This window comes from Xyrauchen texanus, chromosome 44 (assembly GCF_025860055.1).
Source record: "Xyrauchen texanus isolate HMW12.3.18 chromosome 44, RBS_HiC_50CHRs, whole genome shotgun sequence".
NCBI lineage: Eukaryota > Metazoa > Chordata > Actinopteri > Cypriniformes > Catostomidae > Xyrauchen > Xyrauchen texanus.
This window is the reverse complement of record NC_068319.1, coordinates 11,915,573-11,937,632: the sequence shown is the minus strand read 5'-3', so window position 1 is coordinate 11,937,632 and position 22,060 is coordinate 11,915,573. Positions and strand designations below refer to the sequence as shown.

At 37.9% G+C, this 22,060-nt stretch overlaps 1 protein-coding gene across 3 annotated transcripts; it reads right to left on the bottom strand.

The window, feature by feature from the left end:
- Positions 1-557: 557 nt before the first annotated feature.
- On the bottom strand, positions 558-21,594 carry LOC127637080 (fasciculation and elongation protein zeta-1-like). 3 transcript variants are annotated; one of them, XM_052117989.1, is made up of 12 exons: positions 21,458-21,594; positions 21,272-21,343; positions 20,367-20,502; positions 17,089-17,453; positions 11,500-11,599; positions 9,520-9,600; positions 8,265-8,430; positions 6,770-7,044; positions 5,433-5,513; positions 2,103-2,178; positions 1,808-1,873; positions 558-1,651 (listed from the first exon to the last, which is right to left on the bottom strand). In XM_052117989.1, exons 4-12 carry the CDS (start codon positions 17,400-17,402, stop codon positions 1,635-1,637), a joined length of 1,176 nt encoding a protein of 391 aa, XP_051973949.1. In that variant the 5' UTR covers positions 17,403-17,453; positions 20,367-20,502; positions 21,272-21,343; positions 21,458-21,594; the 3' UTR covers positions 558-1,634. The 3 variants fall into 3 exon arrangements, with proteins under 3 accessions (XP_051973949.1, XP_051973950.1, XP_051973951.1); XM_052117990.1 differs by lacking the exon at positions 20,367-20,502; XM_052117991.1 differs by having other exon boundaries at positions 11,500-11,551; positions 21,272-21,527.
- Positions 21,595-22,060: the final 466 nt, after the last annotated feature.

Here is a 22,060-nt window from a genome sequence, read left to right as displayed (position 1 = left end):
AGTGGCTGTTTATCTGCGGAGAAAATGCAAATGTCGGTCTGTCTGGGTCCATAAAATCCCCGCGATCTCAGATACACCTTTCCACGCAGTATTTTTCTTTAAAATGTCCTTGTACGTGGGAAGAGACATATCATAGAGCACTGGAAAATTTCTAACAGCAAGAATTAGCCTTTCATTCATCTTTCCGTTACTGCAGGAGAGAGAGAGAGAGAGAGAGAGAGAGAGAGAGAGAGAGAGAGAGAGAGAGAAGGATCACGTGAGCTCTCCCGTCGTCTCTCCTATTGGCTGTCGCTTCCGTTAGTCGCTCCAAAGTTGAACTTTTCTCAACTTTGTCGCGTCGCTGGACACGCCCACATCTAGCGCCAACGGTCGCGACAGCTCGTGTCGCCGGAAGTCGCTGTGCTCGCATTGAAAATGAATGGTATGTCGCTGGCAGTGTGTACGCATTTAAACTAGCACATAAAACTTGTTATTATACTATGAACTGCATTAATCTGTATATGACTGACCTCTAGTGGTATATTGAGGTGTTGCAATCAAACAGTCATTCAGGCTTTCACAGGGTTGTTTGACATTTATTGGAACTATAACTCAGCAATACTTCACATTCCTCCATGTCCCTTAAGTAAATAAAAAATGCATACAATAAAGATGTAAGCACAAGGCTTGAATGACAGTTAATGTTAATTAAAAATGGTTTAATCAAACAAATGATGCATTGTCAAAGAAATTACATAATAAAGAACTGAAAAATTACATTTTCAGGTTACCCAAAATGAGAAGAGGGTAACACTTTACAATAAGTTTAAATTCTTTAGTATTAGTTAACACAACAGTTAACATGAACTAAAAATGAACAATACTTTTAAAGCATATATTATTCTTGTTTATTAATGTTTATTTCTACATATTGTAATACTTTATATGCATTAAAATTTCTATGCGTTAACATTAATGCAACAATAAATAATATTAATAATAATTGTCAGCTAAATGCATTAAATAAGGTTAATGAATAGAAGCTTATTGTAAAGTGTTACAGAGAAAAGAAAAAGGTTTATCCCTATAACTCGGCATTAGTGTAGAACACTAAAACATGCTGTATTTTCATCCAACCTTGGCTGAAAATGAAGCCACAATACTAAAACATCAAAAAGCTAAAATTCTGGATGGATTATTTTCAAATGTGCTCTCAAATCAATGCATCTGTGCCTTGAGAAGATGGTGAATGATCGAGTATTATGTAAAATGCCTTATGTTAAGATCTTATCTTTAAAAAAAATAAAATAAAAATAGTACCTGATCATAGTTAAACCGATTATAGTTTACCCTTGCATGTTCCATATGGCTTTTGGCCCATTGTGACCTAAATAGTAGAAAACATGAAAAGCACCAGGCGCTGTGATATGAACCTTGTGGATACTTGAATTTTGGAAGGGCAGTGAGATGAGAAGGGGTCAAAGGTCATCAGATAAGCAAGAGATGGTTAGTTAGATGTTCAGGGTCCCTCACTGATTATGGATAAGGGAGCTCATGCAGCTGGGCTAGAGACCTGAAGGCTGTGAGAGAGAGAGGTGGAACGAATAGGCCTGCCCTCTCCAGAGTCTTGCCAACATCAGATCAAGCACTGAACTTTAAGTAGGACACAGAACTAGAGAACGGAGAAGAACTTTAGTGTTAATGCCAATTGACAGCCATGCTAGAAAAGATTTAGAATAAAAGGAATAGAATAAACTTTTTTTAATACTTCAGTTTGGGGAACATTTTTGACTTGGAATCCTAAAAAGCAAATAAAAAAGAGAATTACCTTTTAATATATATTCAGTCAGCAAAGTTGGGACCTTCTCACTGTCTTCCTTCATGGCATAAAGAACTGAGAAAAGAAAAAGATGCATCAATTAAGAATGAATTAACAGGCATTGGAAATAAAGTTTCTTTGTTTACTTTCTTTTTTTAATCTGTATTTGTTATGATTTAGCTTATTGATAACATTTCTGAATTACTGAAAAATGTCAACATCGCCTAGCCCACATACAATAGAACCTTTCAATTTACAAGTGGATTGGACAAGAATAAATACTTATGAAGTTCAGTAGACTTACTTTTTGTGAGCATTTGCAAGTCATCCACAGAAGGAAGAGTCCCTTTTTTCTCATATGGGATAACTGTGTTTAGGTACTGTTAAACACACACAAAGAAAGAAAAAACAGTTCAGTAAAGAAGCATCATGGCCTGAGCAAATAAAGTCAGTGTCATGGTCTTTCTTGCTGTTCTGACTTTCTTTCTCATAATTGCTAAAAACTAATTTTTTTATAATTTTTTACAAATATATTAATTTCATATATTTAGATTTTTTTAATCTAAATATTATATATTAATATATAATATATGGCACAGTAGGGGGCACAGGTTGTCCATCAGCCAGTCATGTCAGTAAGTCGATCCGTGGCATCTGGGTCTGCCCCGTGACCTCCTGCCAGCAGGCTTTCGACACTTCATGTGGCCTCAAAGCGACATCACCGCCGACTGTCAACCATCACTGACCCGAAAAATGTAAGGTAAACCAATTTATTCATGAATATTTAAAATACCATGACTTTTTGATAGTTTATGGTGAGTGTTAACGGTTGTGCTTGAGATGAACATTTTAATATAGTTGTATGCAATGTGTTGGATGTGTGTTATGTGTAAACCCTAAAATGTAATTTTATAATGTTCTGGAGCTTGTTCTTTTGTCTTCCGCTTGATTTTTAAATATGGCTGAATTTAAGGGGCTGCATGATGTTAGCCAATCATAACAGTAGGCGTTTACACTGAAGTTTTAATGAGGTGCTGAGACCAAAACTGAGCGTTTCAGACAGAGGGCCACAAACAGGTTGGTAAATAATTATATATTACTAAATTTTGGCTGTTTTGCCAAAAAAAAAAAAAAAAACAACAAAACTGTACAGACCCACCTGAGTACTTATTTACATTACTTACAAAAATTATTAATAAATCTTTAAGACCAATACATAATTTGAAAGCTCTAAATCCTGTGTTTTTATGACTGAAAGCAGTTTCATGATCACTTCGTTATAACACATGTATTTCCATAATGTATGTAAAAAGTGAACATCAAAATAATCGTATCATACATATGAAATAATTCTGCAAAAACTTCTCCAATCATGTAAGATCCAGTATACTTGTCATTTGATGTCTTCACTAAAAAACCTCCATTAAATCTTTGTGTCAGAAAGTGTGTACATTATGATGGATCTGTATAAGTTTACTTCATATTTCTTTAGCCAGAAATGTATGCAATCTAAAGCACTACAGGACTCGGATACTCTTATATAGGGTGTGTTCTATAGAACAAGGAAGACAGAGGCCACTGCCCACCTTTTTCCTGACTTCTCCATGGGCGGCACAATCGTGGCAAGAGACTTCCTCTTGGATGCTCCACACTTCCGCTTAGTTGTTGTTATCAGCTACTGCTAGACTAACATCACTGGTGATGTCGAGCAGCTAAGGGTCTGGATAATTACACGCTGCTATATGGTGTTATAAATACTACATGTGGCTTAAAAACTACTGGAAAATTAGTTAGCCCCCCAAAAGCTGCCAATGCTGAAACATTCCGAGTCTAACCAGATGTAATAGTCAGAGGTTGCATTAAACTAATTATCCGTCAATTGCCTTTAAAAAAAACAAAAACATTGACAGATAATTCCAAATACTGTCGGTCGTTTTGGAAGATAACAAAAGGTGAAAAACATTTAAACCAAGCCTTTGTTTTATTAATCATCTTTACGAGGTTAATATCTCATCTCGTGCTGTGAGTGTAAGTAAATGAGGGAGAGACCAAGTTGTTCTGCAGAGAAGACGTGAGAAGACGGCATTTTCTAAATCAGAAATAATGCAAATTTACGTGCCTAATATCTGAAGATTTTTAAATGGAACCTATAATGACCATACATCATTATAAGATGTTTCCTCTTTTGTTCTAACCTTAAAAAGCATTAGTAAAAAACCTTAAAAAGCGACCAGTCGGGATTTCTAGATTCCTCAAATATTCGCACTTTGGCTGTTTGCATACTGAACTGCTCAACAAAAAACGTAATTAAATCTAGCATCTTCATATACGTGAATTCTCTCTCGCTCTCTTACACACACACACGCACGCACGCACGCACACACACGTGTAGAGAGCGCAAGAGCCCAGTAACTTTACCATGTAAATGTGTGTGATTGTGTACTTATCTATTCAGGTATTGCCGTTGAAACCAAAAGTCAACAGGCAGCCTTTAGTGAGAAAATAATTTACGTTAAGTAAATAGCCTACAGACTGTTTATGACTGTAGTTAGTGATATTTCAGTGCTTGGTAATGGGAATAAGTGAAGCAGAATTCTGTAGCATCCGCATTGGAAGAACACGCTAAGCATAATGGGCAATTTCGCTATCAGTGAAAAATATGGATGGCTCCAGATATGATCCATATATGAACAGTAATAAGAATATAAACCAATAAGAGGTTTTTACATCAGATCACATGACAGGTGTTCCTCATCCCTTACCATAGTAGGATATAAACTCTGTGTAAATCCTTATTTAATGTTTAGACCGCTTAAGTATGTCGTGAGAAAATAGACAATTATAAAATATATGGTTTGGCTATATTTTTCAGGCGAATGCTGGCATGTTGGTTTGATGTCTGTATACTTGAAGAATTTTGTATCTGCCACTGAACCTGCTGTTTGCATAGACTGCATTCTATAAATATGATGCTTTCTGCTTCTATGAATGGAATCCATACGAGATCAGTAAAAGACGCTGTTACGCTCGATGATTATTGAAATTAAGATCTATGCAGTATGTTAATGTTTAATTTGTATTGTTTACATGCTGCTGACATGAAGCAAAGCTAATGCTAGCATGCTCATCGTCACCTGCGCCTGTTACCCTCTGTTATTGGGTTTTATGGAGGGATTTGTTAAAATAATCCATGTAAGATCACATTTTTACTTGTTTTTAAAGAAATTATTTTGATGCAACAACAAAGGTGAGTGTTGGGTGTCAATATAGGTGTTACTATGGCAGACATATAAGTGGGTTAGTCAATGGGTAGAATATAGACAAAATAATAATAATTAGAGTCACACATCAATATGTCTCAGGTGTGAATTGCCTACAGATCTATTTGAGTAGATTTCATTAATTTTGTAAACGTCCTTGAAAAATGCATGGCATGGTCTTAAATACTGTTTAATAAAACTCTTTTAAAGATTTTTTGAAGTTATCCTTAGATTTGAAAATATAATATATGACTTGTGGCTTGAGCTCCATTGGTGCATATATAACAGACTGTAATTCATCCTTGAGTAATTCATATTGCTGAACATGAATGCCAGTGAAATTTGGAGCATTAACTGAAATACACTTTCCTTACCTGTCTCTCTGTCCCTGGGGTCCCAAAGGTCTGTCTGATCCCTGTCTGCAGGATGTTGGACAGACCCTCCATGCTGAAGCGCTGAAGAACATCAAAACATAAAGTTAGGCTTCAGCTCAAATTGGATCCTACAATGCAAACATGTCATGTCAAACACTGCCCAACGATCTAGTATGAACTCAAATGAGGCTCCAGAATCAATTGAAAATGTAACATACATATTAAAAACCCAAGAAAGCATTTAAACTCGCTTAGCACTTTATTAGGAACACCTGTACATCTACTTATTTGCAGCAATGCAAATACAGGTCAGGAGCTTCAGTTAATGTTCACATCAACTATCGGAATGGGGAAAAAATGAGATCTCAGTGATTTCAACCGTGGCATGATTGATGGTGTCAGAGAGGCTGGTTTGAGTATTTCTGTAACTGCTGATCTCCTGGGATTTTCATGCACAACAGTCTCCGAGTTTACTCAGAATGGTACCAAAAACAAAGTGTGAGGCAGTTCTACAGACAGAAACACTTTATTGATAAGAGAGGTCAACTGAGAAAGGCCAGACTGGTTTGAGCTGACTCAAAGGATCTGACGGAAATTCAGATAACCACTCTGTACAATTTTAGTGAGCAGAATACATTTATTACATTTATGCATTTGGCAGACACTTCTATCCAAAGCGACTTACAGTGCACTTATTACAGGGACAATCCCCCCGGAGCAACCTGGAGTTAAGTGCCTTGCTCAAGGACAGAATGGTAGTGGCTGTGGGGATCGAACCAGCGACCTTCTGATTAACTGTTCTGTGCTTTAGCCCACTACGCCACCACCACCAGAATAGCATCTCAGAATGCACAACACATCAAACTTTGAGATGGATGGGCTACAACAGCAGAAGACCACGTCGGACACTTTATTAGGACCATAGTGTTCCTTATAAAGTGCTCAGTGAGTGTATGATTCATTATAGTATAAATACTTTGAGGTTCAATATTTGCCATGTAAACTAACCCTAGTCAACATGTACAAAAAGACTAAAATGATTGACTTGACACAGAACTCAGAACATGGCAAATAAAGCTCCAGGTAAACTCGCAGCATGCAAGTAATCGAATGACGGCTGCATTACTGTAAAAGGAAGCTAGTATTGCCTCTACTGCTCAGACTAAGGGAAAGCTTACTCTGCTCTTCCAGTAAGTTGTTAGTGCAGAGTAATGGAGCAAGATCCATTAACTGCATAGAAAAATGTCTGTGCATGGAGACTGAATGGAAGCCCTACGATCTTGTGGTATTTACATCCCGTGCAGCTACTTATGGTGCATTATCGTCATAACAATCACCTTCACAGGCATGCCTCCAGTTTTCTCGGAGTAAGTGGCGCCATGCAGACTCATGGCCTTGTCCTTACGTCTGCGCTTGCTGAGGTCTCTTTGTTCCTTCTGCCTGTTCTGGACCTCCATTAGAGCTGAAATGAAGGTGTTCTTCACCTCCTTCTCAAACTCCAGCTCGTCCCGTCGTGCCAGCTGAGCCACTAATTCTTCAGAGTACTTGCGTATAGCCGACTCCATCCGACACAAGATGTCAAGCAGTGCTGAACTTGGCATCAGCCTCAGACCTGTGTGACAAAGAACAAAAATATTTAGCGATGAATTCACTAAACTTGGTGTTTCAACACACACACACACACACACACACACACACACACACACACACACACACACACACACACACACACACACACACACACACTAGACTCATCCAATACAGTTTAACTAGGCGCTATCTGTGCTGGTATTATGATGCACAATGCATTTCTAAATTAATTTGTTGTCATTCTTTTAAGCACAATTAATGTTGCGCTTTTATTGCCTGTGGAAAGCAGACATTTGTGTATATTTTCTATTGATCATGGAAGCAGTCATTCATGAAATGATGTAGAAGAGCATTATAACTGGACATATATCCATCCTACTGTATGTACTCCAGTGCACTCTGTTTTTTAAAGAGCTAATTCAGATGTCTGGATTGCAGTTGTGGAGCAATTCTAAACAGTTGCATTAAAAAATGCCAGATCGCAGTATTTCTGTTGCCTCTTCCACAACCTACCACTTAAATTGTGCCATGCAAATTAAGTTTAGCGCAGATTTTTTGCCGTATTTTTGGTATTAGCTGATTTGGATGATTCCTTAAGTGAATCAGGAGCTAAAATAATGCTGACAGCAAGTGAAATTAAACAACGCTAAGAGTGGGCACAATTCATTATTTGTAAATTCCCCCCTCAGTTTAAAAAGCTCTGGTGTTAATATAAGCCTTATAATATAAAACATTCACTTTCCACTTTAGTGTCCCTCAGATGATTTCCTGATTTCCAATGGCTATCAGGTATTTTCATTTGCCTCTGCTGCCTTATAGAGAATAACATCGTTGATTTCAAACACTTGATATGTTTCTTCAATCCCTGAGATGATGAAATGCTGAAACAACACATTTTAAAATAGAAACCTCAATGTGCCCAATTAGACTCCTCTCTCTATTCCTGGGGAGGTGGCACATGTCCAGGAATGTATGACCTTGATCTGGTATAATCGATTGAGAGATGCTTACCTCTGATAATAATGCCACATTTGCTCAGCGACTTCACACTATATAGGCCAATGACTGTAGTCTTAAAGGATGCCTTATCCTCATTCTAACCCTCAATAAATTACAATTAAAGCAGTATTGCTTTGATTTTTCCCATTTTAATTATCTAGTGTAATCACAATTTGTGAAGTACGCAAAGTTCTAAAATTCACACTGAGGTCGGCATAGATTTCTATTAGATGTAATGAGTACCTTCATAAGAGCAGTTGCTGTTGGAGGCCTGAGACAACATACGGATCTCCTCCAGTAGGGAAGGGCTACTTTTAGAAGAGGAGACACCAATATCATCCTCCTCCTCTTCCTCTGTCTCTCCGGGATCAGGCGAGTTTTCCATCATCTCAACAATCTCTTCAATCACCTTAACAGATTTCAATACACTCAAAATCTTTTTTTTCCTGCTACTTGTTTAGTTTGTAACTAGTAACTAAAGCAACACAATTCTAGTACATTTTGTCAACTTGATTTCATTACATTCTATCTATTTAAATTTGTATAATGGAAGTTTACTTAATCCATTTGAGTTGGGACTATGTACATGAATACGTTTTGTGGTGTTAATGTAGCATTAATGAAACTGGGCAGGGGATTTTCATTTCTCAGCATGCTTTTCATGGGACTCCATAGGGATAGTAAATGATAAATTAAATATAAAGAAGGATACTTGCTAGTGTTTAATGTTTTATTATATTGAGATTTTGAAGAGATTCTGTTAGGTAGGACTTTTGAGGGTTACCATTATGGTGAAGAGTGGAACTTGAGCGAACGATGAGGGCTGGTAGATGGCACACATGAAATGTATTTGTCACTTTGTTGAGCAAAAGTTACTAAACTACACTCTGTAGTGTTTCCAACTAACATGTACAGTATTCAGCATGTTAACATTCACTTACACTAGTTAATACATAGAAAAAATTAAGAGATTTATTTGAGTTACATTAACACGTCTAATTTTGTTGGGTTTACCAAATTAAACTAGGTAATTTCTACACAGAGTGTTTGTGTTGAGATTAGATAGTAATTTTAAATTAAATAAAAAATTAAAAATTCAAACACATGGAACCAATGTCCATGATTGAATCAAGTTCAGCCAAAGAAATATATATTTTTGTTATTGTTATTATATTTATTTATTTTTTTAGTGTAGTGTCTTTACAAAACTATGTGTACAAAATTGAATAGTGTATTGCTTCAAATTCAAGGCATTATAGGCTTGAGAGCTGTATATAGAAAGATTAAATGTAATCTCAAAACAGCACACTTTATTTTAAGTATAGCAATGCTCTGGGGCTAGACAGTTCAGGTGTTAACCTGATTAAATTACAAAACCTCATCTTCTGTAATTTTTATCATTTAAAATGTACGAAAATGTTTTAAAAAAACATGAAACTACCATCAAAAACAACAATTTGGGGGAAAAAATGAGGCAGCTGGCAAAGTTAAGACTTACCTGATCAGCTGTAATAAGGGACTCTTGACTCAGACAATTAGCATTTTTCTCATTCATCTCATCCTCTTCTTTTTCATGTATCTTAAAAGCAAAGAAAAGGAGGGTTATGAAAAGCTTCACAACATGATTAGAAGAATTAGCAATATCAATATGGCATGCATTATGAGTAATAGCTCCATAACGTTACATTATACACTTTGCAAATGTGCTGAGGAAAGTGTTTTCAAATATTAGCATGGCCCCTGTGCGATGGTTGACAGCTCTTCCGGCATGTATGTATCTATCAATTAAATTTGTTGTTAAAGTATTGTATAGGAAATATCCTTTATAATTTGCTAAAAAAAACAAGTATTATAAAGTAAAATATTAACTGAGATTGTAACTGTGTAATCTCACATGATGTCATAATTTATAATGTAACTCAGCTCAAAGTTCTGTGCCAGGAATACTGATCATTGCCATCATTGCCATTAAATGCAGAAATCCTGTCTGCCAGTTAATTATAACTGATGACATTTTCAAAGCTTCTGCAAATGTTTTAATAGTATCAGCCATGCCTTGACTAAGTGTATTTGATGCAAAGCTTGTAACAGTAGTTCTGGCTGAATGTCAGAGGAAGTAGATCAGGTCAGGTTTTTGGCAGTGAGTGACTTCACTGTGTTTGCAGTACATTTGGCATTAATATAGCATACACACCACACCCTGAAGCTAGAGGATAAAGCTGCACTCCTGTAATGCTACAAATGTGGTACCAAAGTTCAAATTTGGTAAAAACTGCAAATTCATATAGTGAAAATATGCTTGACCGATAGAGGGTCTAAACATAAATAATAATGTACGTTAAAGCAATAGTTCACCCAAAAATCATTTAGTCACCTCATGACATCCCAGATATGTATAACTTATAAGAATAATGTCTCAGCTCTGTTGGTCCTAACAATGCAAGTGAATGGTGACCAGACCTTTGAAGCACAATAAAGGCAACATAAAAGTAATCTATAAGACTCCAGTGGTTTCATCCATATCTTTATGCTGCCTTCATCTGCTATCGGAATTATCCTACTTACCACTTCTGAAGTGGTAATTATGAGTACATAGCATTCAAGTGCTTTGTTGTTGGAAAAAACTCTCATTCAAATATATTTCTTGAGGAATTTTATTTTGAAATATTTCACATATATTACTGATGATAATGGAATTTTGGTCAAATACAAGCAATTTTTTTGGTGTAAAATTTACAACATACTTGTAATGGTTGCCAATATACATAAATGAATATGACCAAAATGGTAAGCGCTAACAATTTCTATGAATTAAAAGAAAATTATAAATCCTGTCATTCACTACAAAAACCATACTTTCCTTCACCATGTTAAAAGTTTAGGACTCCTCCCATCTTGGAAACTAGGTATCAAAATTATCTCTGAGTTTCCCTGTCATAATTACAACTTTAGGGGTTTTTATGAGGCATTTATGTGTTTTTTGGAGCTTCAAATGTCAGATCACCATTTACTTGCATTGTATGGACCTACAGAGCCTAGATATTCTTCTAAAAATCTTCCAAGTGCAGTGTTCTGCAAAAGAAAGAAAGTCATACACATCTGAGATGGCATGAGGGTGAGTAAATGATGAGAGAATTGTCATTTTTGGATGAACTATTTCTTTAAACATATTCAACCGGCAGTGCGTTGTGTTTGCCAAGCGCTCGCATCTGCATAAGCGTACTTTCATATAGAAATTATTTCAAGATGGCTAATTTATTTCCAACTCAATAACTCTGCATAATGTGTAATAGCTAGTAGCTCAGCACTACAGCAATGAGTAGTGTTTACCTTTTTTGTTTAGTTTAGTTATTTTACAACTACTTAAACTCCTCTAAAGTACATAGTACTCTTCAGGAAACTCAAACAACATATTATCATGTTTACATCATGTCTGTAGCGAAAGGCATCAAAGCAGAGCAGTGAGAGGGATGTTTACCTCATGATCTGAGAGGTTGCCATTCAGTGTTTTTGAAGTGGGGTCATCCCAGCTGGATACAGAAGAGGGGATGTAGTTGTCAGTCAGAGCATCCCACACGCTACAAAACACATGCATGAACATGAACACAATGTTCCAACCAACATGAAATGGATGACAACATATGGAACATTCTTTCTCAGAATTATAAATAAAACATTCTTTAACAAGGTGTCTTAATTAAAGCCTATATACAGTATGTATTATTTTTTCAATGCACTTTCTTTTATCCCAGCTTAATATGCAGAGACAACTATAAGTAAGCCATTTGCAGTGTAAATACTGTGGCTCTGTGATGATTTTAAAACATTGCTCTTTTTGTTTGAGCATCCAAACCAGCCAGACACAGCAACATTGGCTCAATCAATGGTATCAGTTTTAGGTGGGACTATATCTGTTTGGTCAGAGTGTTCTGGAAACATGTTATAAAGCAATAATGATTGTTGCTGTTCAGTCTGGTGATGCTAGTGGCACAGAAATGAGATTTAAGACAAAAGGAATTCCATATATATATATATATATATATATATATATATATATATATATATATATATATATATATATATGGCACTTGTGTTCTTTGAGACAGATCCAATGTACAGTTGGTAAAGCAGTCTACCAATGCATATGCACCATTATGCTACATTGTGTATAAGATGCTCACTTTAAGTAGCTGCTTTCCATGTTTATATAACAGAAGCAGTGACAAAGCTTTCTTTATCTCTTCTAGCTATTCATTTACATACTGGAATTATTCTCTCCACACTTTTTTTTGGTGCATCTGTCCAGCCATCCAAAGAACAAGTGCCCATTCACAAGTGCCCTGATTGCTGAGGGCACATGCTGCAACCCTACCAGCCTCCAGTCCAGCAGAGCAACAAAGCCAAACTGGTACAGACTCACTGTCTACCCATATGTCATTGTCTGAAGATATTTAATTTCTGTTTACAGTCTGTAAGATTCTAGAGCTGACACTACTGGTGTTTTAGAATATTTATCAACTGCAGTTAAAAAACTGAGAATTGCTGCAGGCTTGATTCTACATTTTGTCAGATGCAAAGCTACAGGCTGAGTTCTAACACAGGGACAGACTTGTGTCTGAATTCATGCCAAGAACAAAAGCCACAGGGAATGAGAACACATCACAGAGGGAGGCGTAGAAAACATGCTAACAAATCATAAATCAACGACGAATTTAGGCCTACTGCAAAAAACAATCTGTTTAATGAGCAAGAATAGTGCTAAAAATCAAAATTACATACTATATAAAATTTTATCTGCAAAAGTGTAAATAAATAATATTTTATGAGGGAATGGTTATAAATCTAAATCCACAATTAGAACATACACTGCATGCCCAATTATTAGGCAAATTGTATTCCTCAGGATTCATTTTTATTGTTGAACAAACACAATGCTCACAGTCATCCAAAATGTTAATGAACCTGAAACCTGAATGTTTAACAAAGAAAAAGTGAGTTTTGTCTTTCTCAGGGGAATATATAAGTGTGCACAATTATTAGGCAACTATTAGTCTGCACAATTATTAGGCAACTAAATTACAAAAATAATTTCTCTCAACACAATTGTTTATTCTCAATTTTTAGAGTAGGTGCAACAAATAAGCAACACAAAATGCCAATTAAATAACATTTTTGGCCTTTCAAAAATACTGACTGACCAATATAGCCACCCTTCTTTTCAGTAACTGCCATGAGCCTTCCATACATGGAGTCTGTCAGTTTCTTGATCTGTTCACGATCAACTTTCACTGAAGCAGAAAACACAGGCTCCCAAATGCTATTCAAAGAGGTGTATTGTCTTCCCTCTCACATTTGAGAAGGGCCCACAAGTTCTCAGTAGGATTTAAGTCAGGCGAGGAAGGGGCCAAGTCATTATTTGGGAGTCTGTGCAGGCCCGGTTCAGCACTCGCAGGTTACTCCCACCTTTCTTTGGCACGATGAAGTAGGGGCTGCATGCGGCGAAATCAACACAAAAGGAAACAAAGGATTCTCATCCCCCCTCCACCAGGGGACGGAGGTGGTCTGTGCACCATCTCTGGGCTTCCGGTGGGTCTCCTCATCCCTGGGTCATCCGGAACATCCGCAACATCAACCCGCTACTTTTAAAGTTAGCAACAGTGATAATATTATAATTTGTTCAATCGACTTTCGAATTGTGAAAAAAGATATGGCTGTGCGCAAAACCATGCCATGGTCAATAAACGAGGTGCAGACGGTCCACTTGTTAGTGATGAGCAAAACGAAAAAAGTCTCTCAGGGAGTGTCTCAGCTGTAGGCCACACACGGCTACCACCGAATCTACCAACAGTGTAGGGAAAATGTAAAAAATAAAAGGGACGCTATCTTAACCGGCAAGCAATGGACTCAGCCATGATGGAGGATGGTACAATTTGTTATGTTAACTCTATACTCTGCTTGAAAGCTTCACTTTATTTAGTTGACCAGCTACTGGAAGCTTGCTTCTAAAATAACCAGGCTAATTTAACTGTTACACTTGTGTAAAATCACCATGCATGCAGCATAATGAGCTAGTAGCTAACAGCTAGCAGTTGTGTTATTGTTTTGGTCAGTTTGTGTCATGTTAAAGTTGATGTTACAGCAGTAGAGGAGGCGCAACTATGATGATCTACTCTATAATCCGTTGGGGGCAGTTAACTGCAGTGGAAATGCAAGCTCTGAAAAGTAAAGCGAGTAGAGTTGAGCCAAGTCAAACCATAACGTACAGTGGAAAAGTGCCTTTACAGGCCTTTGACGGAAGTCTCGGGCGATTCCGCCAGGTGGAAGTATTTAATGGGCACAAGAAACTTGTCCAAATGACAAATCTCCGTGTACCCCCTGGCCGTCCCACTGTCGAGGTTAGTGAGAGTGGAAGAACCCAAAAGTCGGATCCGGGCAGTAAAAGGTGCCCACCACGACTTGTGAGTTCCTTATGCACCTCCGGAAAGAATGGAACCAGGGCGGAGCACGGGCGTCAGCAGCGTTCCGGACCCAGGAACCAGTCATCAAGCCACGAGGGCTCAGGCCAGGGTGGAGGTTTCCACTCTAGCCCAACACTCGCGGCAGCCCGGGCAAGTGTAGCCCTCAGCACCACATCGGCCTCAGGGGACTGGGCGACCACACCCAAAGGTGGGAACCCAGTCGAGTCCTCCGTGTCCGACTGTGCAAACCTCTCTGATGCTGCGAATTAAACCTCATTCTGCTCTTGAGCCACGAACGAGACATTAAACTCACCCTGGATTGAGCTGCCTGTCTCATACCAGAACTCGACCGGGGCAAACAAGCATACTGGAAAATGGGAGGTCCTTGGGGGATAACCCAGCACAGCCACACCCATTATGGTCCACAAATCACCCCCCAGTGCTAACCGTCGCAGCCATGTGCCCGCAGGCAGAAGGACCGGGCGAGGAGCTGTTGGAGTGACATCCCCCCAGAAGAAGGAAAGCCGTGACAGCAACATTGCATTTACATTTACATTTATGCATTTGGCAGACGCTTTTGTCCAAAGCGACTTACAGTGCACTTATTACAGGGACAATCCCCCCGGAGCAACCTGGAGTTAAGTGCCTTGCTCAAGGACACAATGGTGGTGGCTGTGGGTATCAAACCACCAACCTTCTGATTACCAGTTTACCAGTTATGTGCATTTGACCACTACACCACCACCACCACTCCCTAACATTGCCATGGTCATGTTCTCACAGTGAGGACATGAACCATCCACGAAAGCTGTCTCAGCATGACAATGGCCCAGAGACATGAGGCAACGATCATGGTCGTCAGAGGCGGAGAGGTAGTGACCACATCCAGGAACTACACACAGATGGAAAGGCATCTTTAAAAAGATGCTTTCTGTCAGTGCGCACTGTTTTAGAGAAAATACTCTTTATCAGAATATATACTCTTTTAGCTGTTGAAGTGCCCAGGGGCATACTCTGCACTAAACATGCACGAGGAGAAACCACTGCAATGCGCCATATATCCAACATCATACAATGGTGATGTGAATGGAACGGCAGTGGAACTCGTGGATTCAACACCACACGGCTCTGAAGAAAAAATCTGAATGAGTGGTTGCCAGCCAGCTCCTTTTATACCCTTATGTCCAGAGGAGTGGCATGCAAATTCCATTCACCAATTCCCATTGGACTTTTCTCAAAGATCAGCGGTGTTTGGGGCTCCCAAGAGCGACCTCTAGTGTCACTACATTGGCACAACGTCAAGTGAGTGACAGAATGGGAAATGAAATTTCTCTCATCATTTAAATCCCAGATATGTATGACTTTCTTTATTCTGCAGAACACAAATAAAGCTTTTTAGAAGAATATCTCAGCTCTTTAGGTCTATATAATGCATGTGAATGGTGGCCAGACATTTCAAGCTCCAAAAATCACATAAAGGCATCATAAAAGTAATCCAGTGGATTAACAAATATCTTCTGAAGTGATGCAATCACTTTGGGTGAGAAAAATATCAATATTTCAATCCTTTTTTAAAATAATTCTCCACTTTCACTTACAGAATGTGAAAAAGTGATTTGAGGATTTGATAGATTTAACCACTGGAGTCATATGGATTGCTTTTATGCAGACTTTTTATGATTTGTGGAGCTTTCAAGGTCCGGTCAACATTAATTTCCATTGTATGGACCTACAGAGCTAAAATATTCTTCTAAAAATCTTCATTGTGTTCTGCAGATGAACGAAAGTCATACACATCTGGGATGGCATGAGGGTGAGTAAATAATGAGAATTTTTTTTTTTAAACTTGGAAAATATTGAACAGGGGATGAACTAAAATAATTTCATCAATAGTTTTACCATTACATTCCCAATCAATTGTTATTTTTCCTTTATAAATGATCTTGAATCAACATCATGTAGTTTAAATCAATAAAAATGTATGCTATATTTAGACAAAGAGTATTTTTAATTCCTGTATTGTGAATGGCCAGATTTGACAACAGACGGAGGAATGGTGACTGGCTGCCAGCACAGACAAGTCAGGACAAACAAAAGCATTGAGGCAAATACAAATTTGCAGAATAATTCAAGGCCACAGCATGGATACACACAGACAGACACTGGTGATGCATAAAGGATGGTTTTTATGTAATTTCATTTATAAATATCTACATATCTATACTGTATCCATAGTTTTGTTGTGCAATGACATTACATATTATATTATTCCTCCATTGTTGTGTCAACAAGAAAATCAACTTACTTACTTCATTAGTTAATTTTAAATGGTCCAGTTGTGTGACAAATGAATTTTTACAAGTACAAATATATATTCCCTGTAGTCTCTCAAATAATATTAGGTCATAAAAGTCATAGGCATAATAATTCTTGAATCATTTGCATATTACAGTTTGAAATACATTTAGGAGGAGTATAGCATGACACAACGCAGGACATTTCCTTTCCAAAAGGAATATTAACTGCCCATAAATGTCTATCTGTATTATCTCCACTTAAAGGCATTTAAATTGAAAGTTCTGATGTAGAACAGAAAAAGTCTTGCTTACTCTTCATCTTGAAGTCGCTCTTCATCTTCCTCAGCATGTGATTGGTTGCGTACGGGTGCCAAACCTTCTGTCTTGGTGTTGTAGTTGTGGAAGCACACGTTCAGCTTCTCGTCAAACTCGTTGACAAGGTCCTCCATGGATTTGAAGCTCATCATCTCAGAGAAGTTCTCCAGCTCTGAGAAGTCCTCGCGGCACAACGGGACCAGAGGAATGGTTTTGTGAGGCCGGCAGGGGGGCAGTGATTCATATTCCTCCATCTTGCAGATCCTTAGATCCTCAAATTCCTCATCCAGGCACACCAGAGGGGCCTCCATTCTGATGCCCTCTCGATCACACAGTCACGTGATGGACGGTGTAGTAGCAATCTTATTAAACAGAAAAATATTAGATCATTAGGAATCCAGCATTTCAAAGGCATCTATGACCATCTAAGACATAAAATTATGAAAATGAAAGAATTTACCTAGCTAACCTGTTCATTTGCAAAAGTTTGGACTGTTCCTCTCACAAAGCTATTCAGAAGTCTTGGAAAATAGTGCTTTTATTATACCATTATCATGGTTTTACATCCTTTTTTAAGCTTGAAAGGTCCAGTCCTCATTTATTGTTATTGAATGAAAAAGAAAGACGAGCACATTCATCAGAATTTCTCCTTTTGTGTTAAATAAGGAATAAAGTCATATGGGTTTGGAACAATGTGAGGGTGATAACAGAATTTTCATTTTTAGGTGAACTATTCCTTTCAAAAATATATAATTATATAGAATATAAATATATATTATATATAAAAAATGTAATGTTACTTTATATAATACTAATGGACTCCTTAGAGCTAAGAACATTTTATTATAATTATTTTAGACCCTGAGAAATATAGAAAATATTTCCTTTTTTTTATTATGAATAATGAATGACAGGCATGCCAAAACTTGTAGGTCAGAGGACAGATTATTAAAAATACCTACTTTTTTCTTTTCTTTTTTTCAAATGACATCTCATTAAAGTAATTCCTTTCTCTTTCACTAAACTTGCATGGAACATGACCGCTCCAATGACTGCATTTCGTTCAAACAGAGTGAAAGTAATTCTCTTTTATTTGTATTGGGTTGATTCAGCAAAACCACTGGGATTATTCCAAATTAATTCAGGGACCGCAGGGCAGCCAAAGTCAAACAGCAGTTGTGCTGCTCATAATGATTCTCAAACAAAGAGTGCTCTTAAACAATGAATAAATGTGTAAGCATGTGCATTAGCATTTTTCCTGCTATCATTAGCCTTTAATAAAAACATGAATTTGTATAAAGGCCAACTCTCCCTTTCTCTGTAGAAAATACAAATACTATACGTGAGTATATTGCATCGTTATAGTATAAATTACTGTACATATACGTACAGTATGATTGTTTCTATAAAAAAATACATTAGAAATATAGTACAACAATATATTGTATATACAGTGCATTCAGAAAGTATTCAGAACCCTTCATTTCAGCCTTATGCAAAAATGCTTTAAATTATTATTTTTCACATCAATCTACACTCCATACCCCATAATGACAAAGCAAAAACAAGTTTTTTTTTATAACTTTGCAAATTTATTAAAAAGAAAAACAAATGAAATATCACATTGACATAAGTATTCAGACCATTTGATTTGACACTTGAAATTTAGCTCAGGTGCGTCCCATTTCTCTGGATAATTTTATAGATATTTCTACACTTTAATTGGAGTCCACCTGTGGCAAATTCAATTGATTGGAAAGGGACGCACCTGTCTATATAAGGTCTCACAGCTGAAAATATCAGAGCAAAAATCAAGCAATGAGGTCAAAGAATCTGCCTGCAGAGCTCAGAGACAGGATTGTGTCGAGGCACAGATCTGGGGAAGGCTACAAAATAATTTGGCTGCATTGAATTTTCCAAAGAGCACAGTGGCCTCCATAATTCTGAAATGGAAGAAGTTTGGAACAACCAGGACTCTGCTTAGAGCTGGCCGCCTGGCCAAACCGAGCAATCGGGGTACATGATGGTCACTTTGGTTGAGCTCCAGAGATCATGTGCGGAGATGGGAGAAACTTGCAGAAGGACCTCTCCTCAGTGCAAGACACATGAAAGCCCACTTGGAAGGACTCTCAGACTGTGAGAAACAAAATTCTCTGGTCTAATAAAATATATATTGAACTGTTTGGCCTCAATTCCAAGCGCCACGTCTGGAGGACACCAGGCACCGCTCATCACCTGCGCGATACTATCCCAATTGTGCATGGTGATGGTAGCATTATGCTGTGGGGGTGTTTTTCAGTGGCAGGGACTGGGGGACTGGTCAGGGTTGAAGGAAAGATGAACACAGCAAAATACAGAGATATCCTTAATGTAAACCTGGTTCAGAGCACTCAGGACCTCAGACTGGGCCAAAGGTTCACCCTAAGCACACAGCCAAGACAACGCAAGAGTGGCTTAGGGATAACTCTGTGATTGTCCTTGAGTGGCCCAGCAAGAGCTCAGAGTTGAACCCAATCGAGCATCTCTGGAGAGACATGAAAATGGCTGTCCACCGATGGTTCCCATCCAACCTGACAGAGCTGGAGAGGATCTGCAGAGAAGAATGGCAGAAAATACCAAATCCATGTGTGCAAAGCTTGTCGCATCATACCCAAACAGAATTGAGGCTGTAATCACTGCCAAATGTGCTGAGTTAAGGGTCTGAATACTTATGTCAATGGGATATTTCAGTTTTAAAGTAATCAAAAATCTGTTTTTTTTGTATTTGTATTGTATCTTTCTCATTATGGGGTATGGAGTGTAGATTGATGTGGGAAAAAAATATTTAAAGCATTTTAGCATAAGGCTGCTACATAACAAAATGTGAAAAAATTAAGGGGTCTGAATGCACTGTATACATTATACTATACATGCTAAAAATGCAAAAAATTATCCCCTCTACTTCTGTTGCTTTAAACCTTTATTTATAAGTGAAACTATATCAAATTCAGTTTGTGTGTAATTATAACATCTAGCCAGCCATTAGTTGTAATTCATTCATGCATTTTTCGGCCTGTCATTTGACAGTTTCAATGAATGAGCACCAAAGGCTTTATCAGGCTTAACATCAAGCTAAAAGACTGCAGGATAAAAATCCATTTAAAACAGGCTTGCATAAGCTTTTACCCCAACATTACATGACTCAGCAAAGTGCCATACCACTAATGCTACAACACTCCTTTACTTCAACCGATGTGTATGTGTTTGCGTATCTGTCTGCATATTAAGATAATTACCTTGTTCTGTCCCCAATATATTTGCCCTTTTCTGTAATTCTCTGCCTTTGGCCAAAACCAGGTTAAAAAAGAAAACTTAACATCATAAATCAGTGCAATGTTTGAGTGGTACACTGCAGCGCCTTATTCACACTTCCTGGGGAGAGAGGGTAGAAGCATTTGGCATGAGTGTAAATAGCATATTGACCTCAAATAAATCAATGGAACACAAACTGTGGCAATGGAACAAAACACTTTTGCTATTGAGCAACTGTTCCGGTGGGGATGATGTAATCCAAATGTGCTGTGCATTCTGTATTTATCACCATTCTAATAAATGGCAAAAGATAATTCACAATTGCACTGTTTAGAAGGTGAATTTATATTCCAAAGTGAATTTGCTAGTAAGCATTAATGGTGCTTGCACCGGATGTTACCTAATCGAGAAATATGAATACGAACACGTCCATGTCACAAGATAAGATGAATGTAATGAGACATAAGGGCAGGAAATATGGCGGATCGCAAAAAGCGTGGCTGATAAAACACAACATCACATATTAGTACTGCCTCGATAACTGCCTCATTTCTTCAAGCCATTTCACATGGCCTTGAAATTATTAATAATCAAGAGATTTTTTATTTGTCTTAAAAAATAAATTGTGTAAATTGTGAAATATTTTAAAATACATCTTGATAAGAAAACCCCATAATGTCTTAATATATATATATATATATATATATATATATATATATATATATATATATATATATATATATATATATATATTATGTATTTACAGAAAAATTAAGAAATACATGCTATATGAGTTGCAGAAAGGGATGCATGGAGAATGGGAATAAAGGGAAAACAATGGATGGATGGAGAAAGAGTAATGGAGGAAAGAGAGGGAGGAACAAATTACCTGCAGAAAAATCTCTCCTTGTGTCTCTGGGTAGACAGAGCCCCTCCTATTCCAAGCTGCTCAGAGCAAATCCTGATCAAGATAAAATGACACCAGAAACATTCAGTCCCATCTCACACTTATACAAACTCTCACACACACAACACACACACACACACACACTGAGTTGTAATGGCTGCTCGGTACCCTGATCCAGTCCACTGCGTCTTGTCTAAGCCAGCCGAGGCTGCGAGTGTTGTTTTCTGATCATTAAGCACAAGTTGTCCTCTCCTCTTCCACGGAGCCTGCGCATTGCTACGGCAACCAACGAAATGATCCTCCTCCTTTCTGCCCCTCCCCCTCTCCTCCTCTTCTCATCCATCTCTCCTTTTGTCTCCGCCCCCATTCCTCCCCTCTCCCTTTCGCTTCATCTGCCACAAGCCAAACCCCTCCATATTCATGAGGAAGGCAAATAACACTGAGCAGTAACAGAGAGAAGCTGCAGTGGGGATTTATTCACACCTTGCACTCTCCTGTCATAGGTCACATCAGGGATCTCTTGGCAGGATGCCCGTGCCTCCCTCTCATTACCCCTCAGAGCACGCTTAAGGGAAAGCCGTGCTTACAGCTTGTACATCGGCTCCTTACTGTCAGTCATTCCTTTTGAAATTGGCACAATACATTAAATGTGCCAAGTAAGAAATTTCACAAGACAGATCAGGACTGCACCTGCATGGATGCTAAGGCAGAGAAGAACATTATAACACTAAGGGATAGTTCACCCCAATACGATCATTCTCTCATCATTTA

Excerpts from the sequence above, each read along its gene's own strand:
- LOC127637080 (XM_052117989.1), bottom strand. The coding sequence starts at position 17,402 with ATGGAGGCCCCTCTGGTGTGCCTGGATGAGGAATTTGAGGATCTAAGG. Across the intron at positions 9,601-11,499 it reads GCAACCTCTCAGATCATGAG|ATACATGAAAAAGAAGAGGA; the intron begins GTAAACATCCCT and ends TTTGCTTTTAAG. Across the intron at positions 2,179-5,432 it reads CCCCAGGGACAGAGAGACAG|TACCTAAACACAGTTATCCC; the intron begins GTAAGGAAAGTG and ends TGTGTTTAACAG.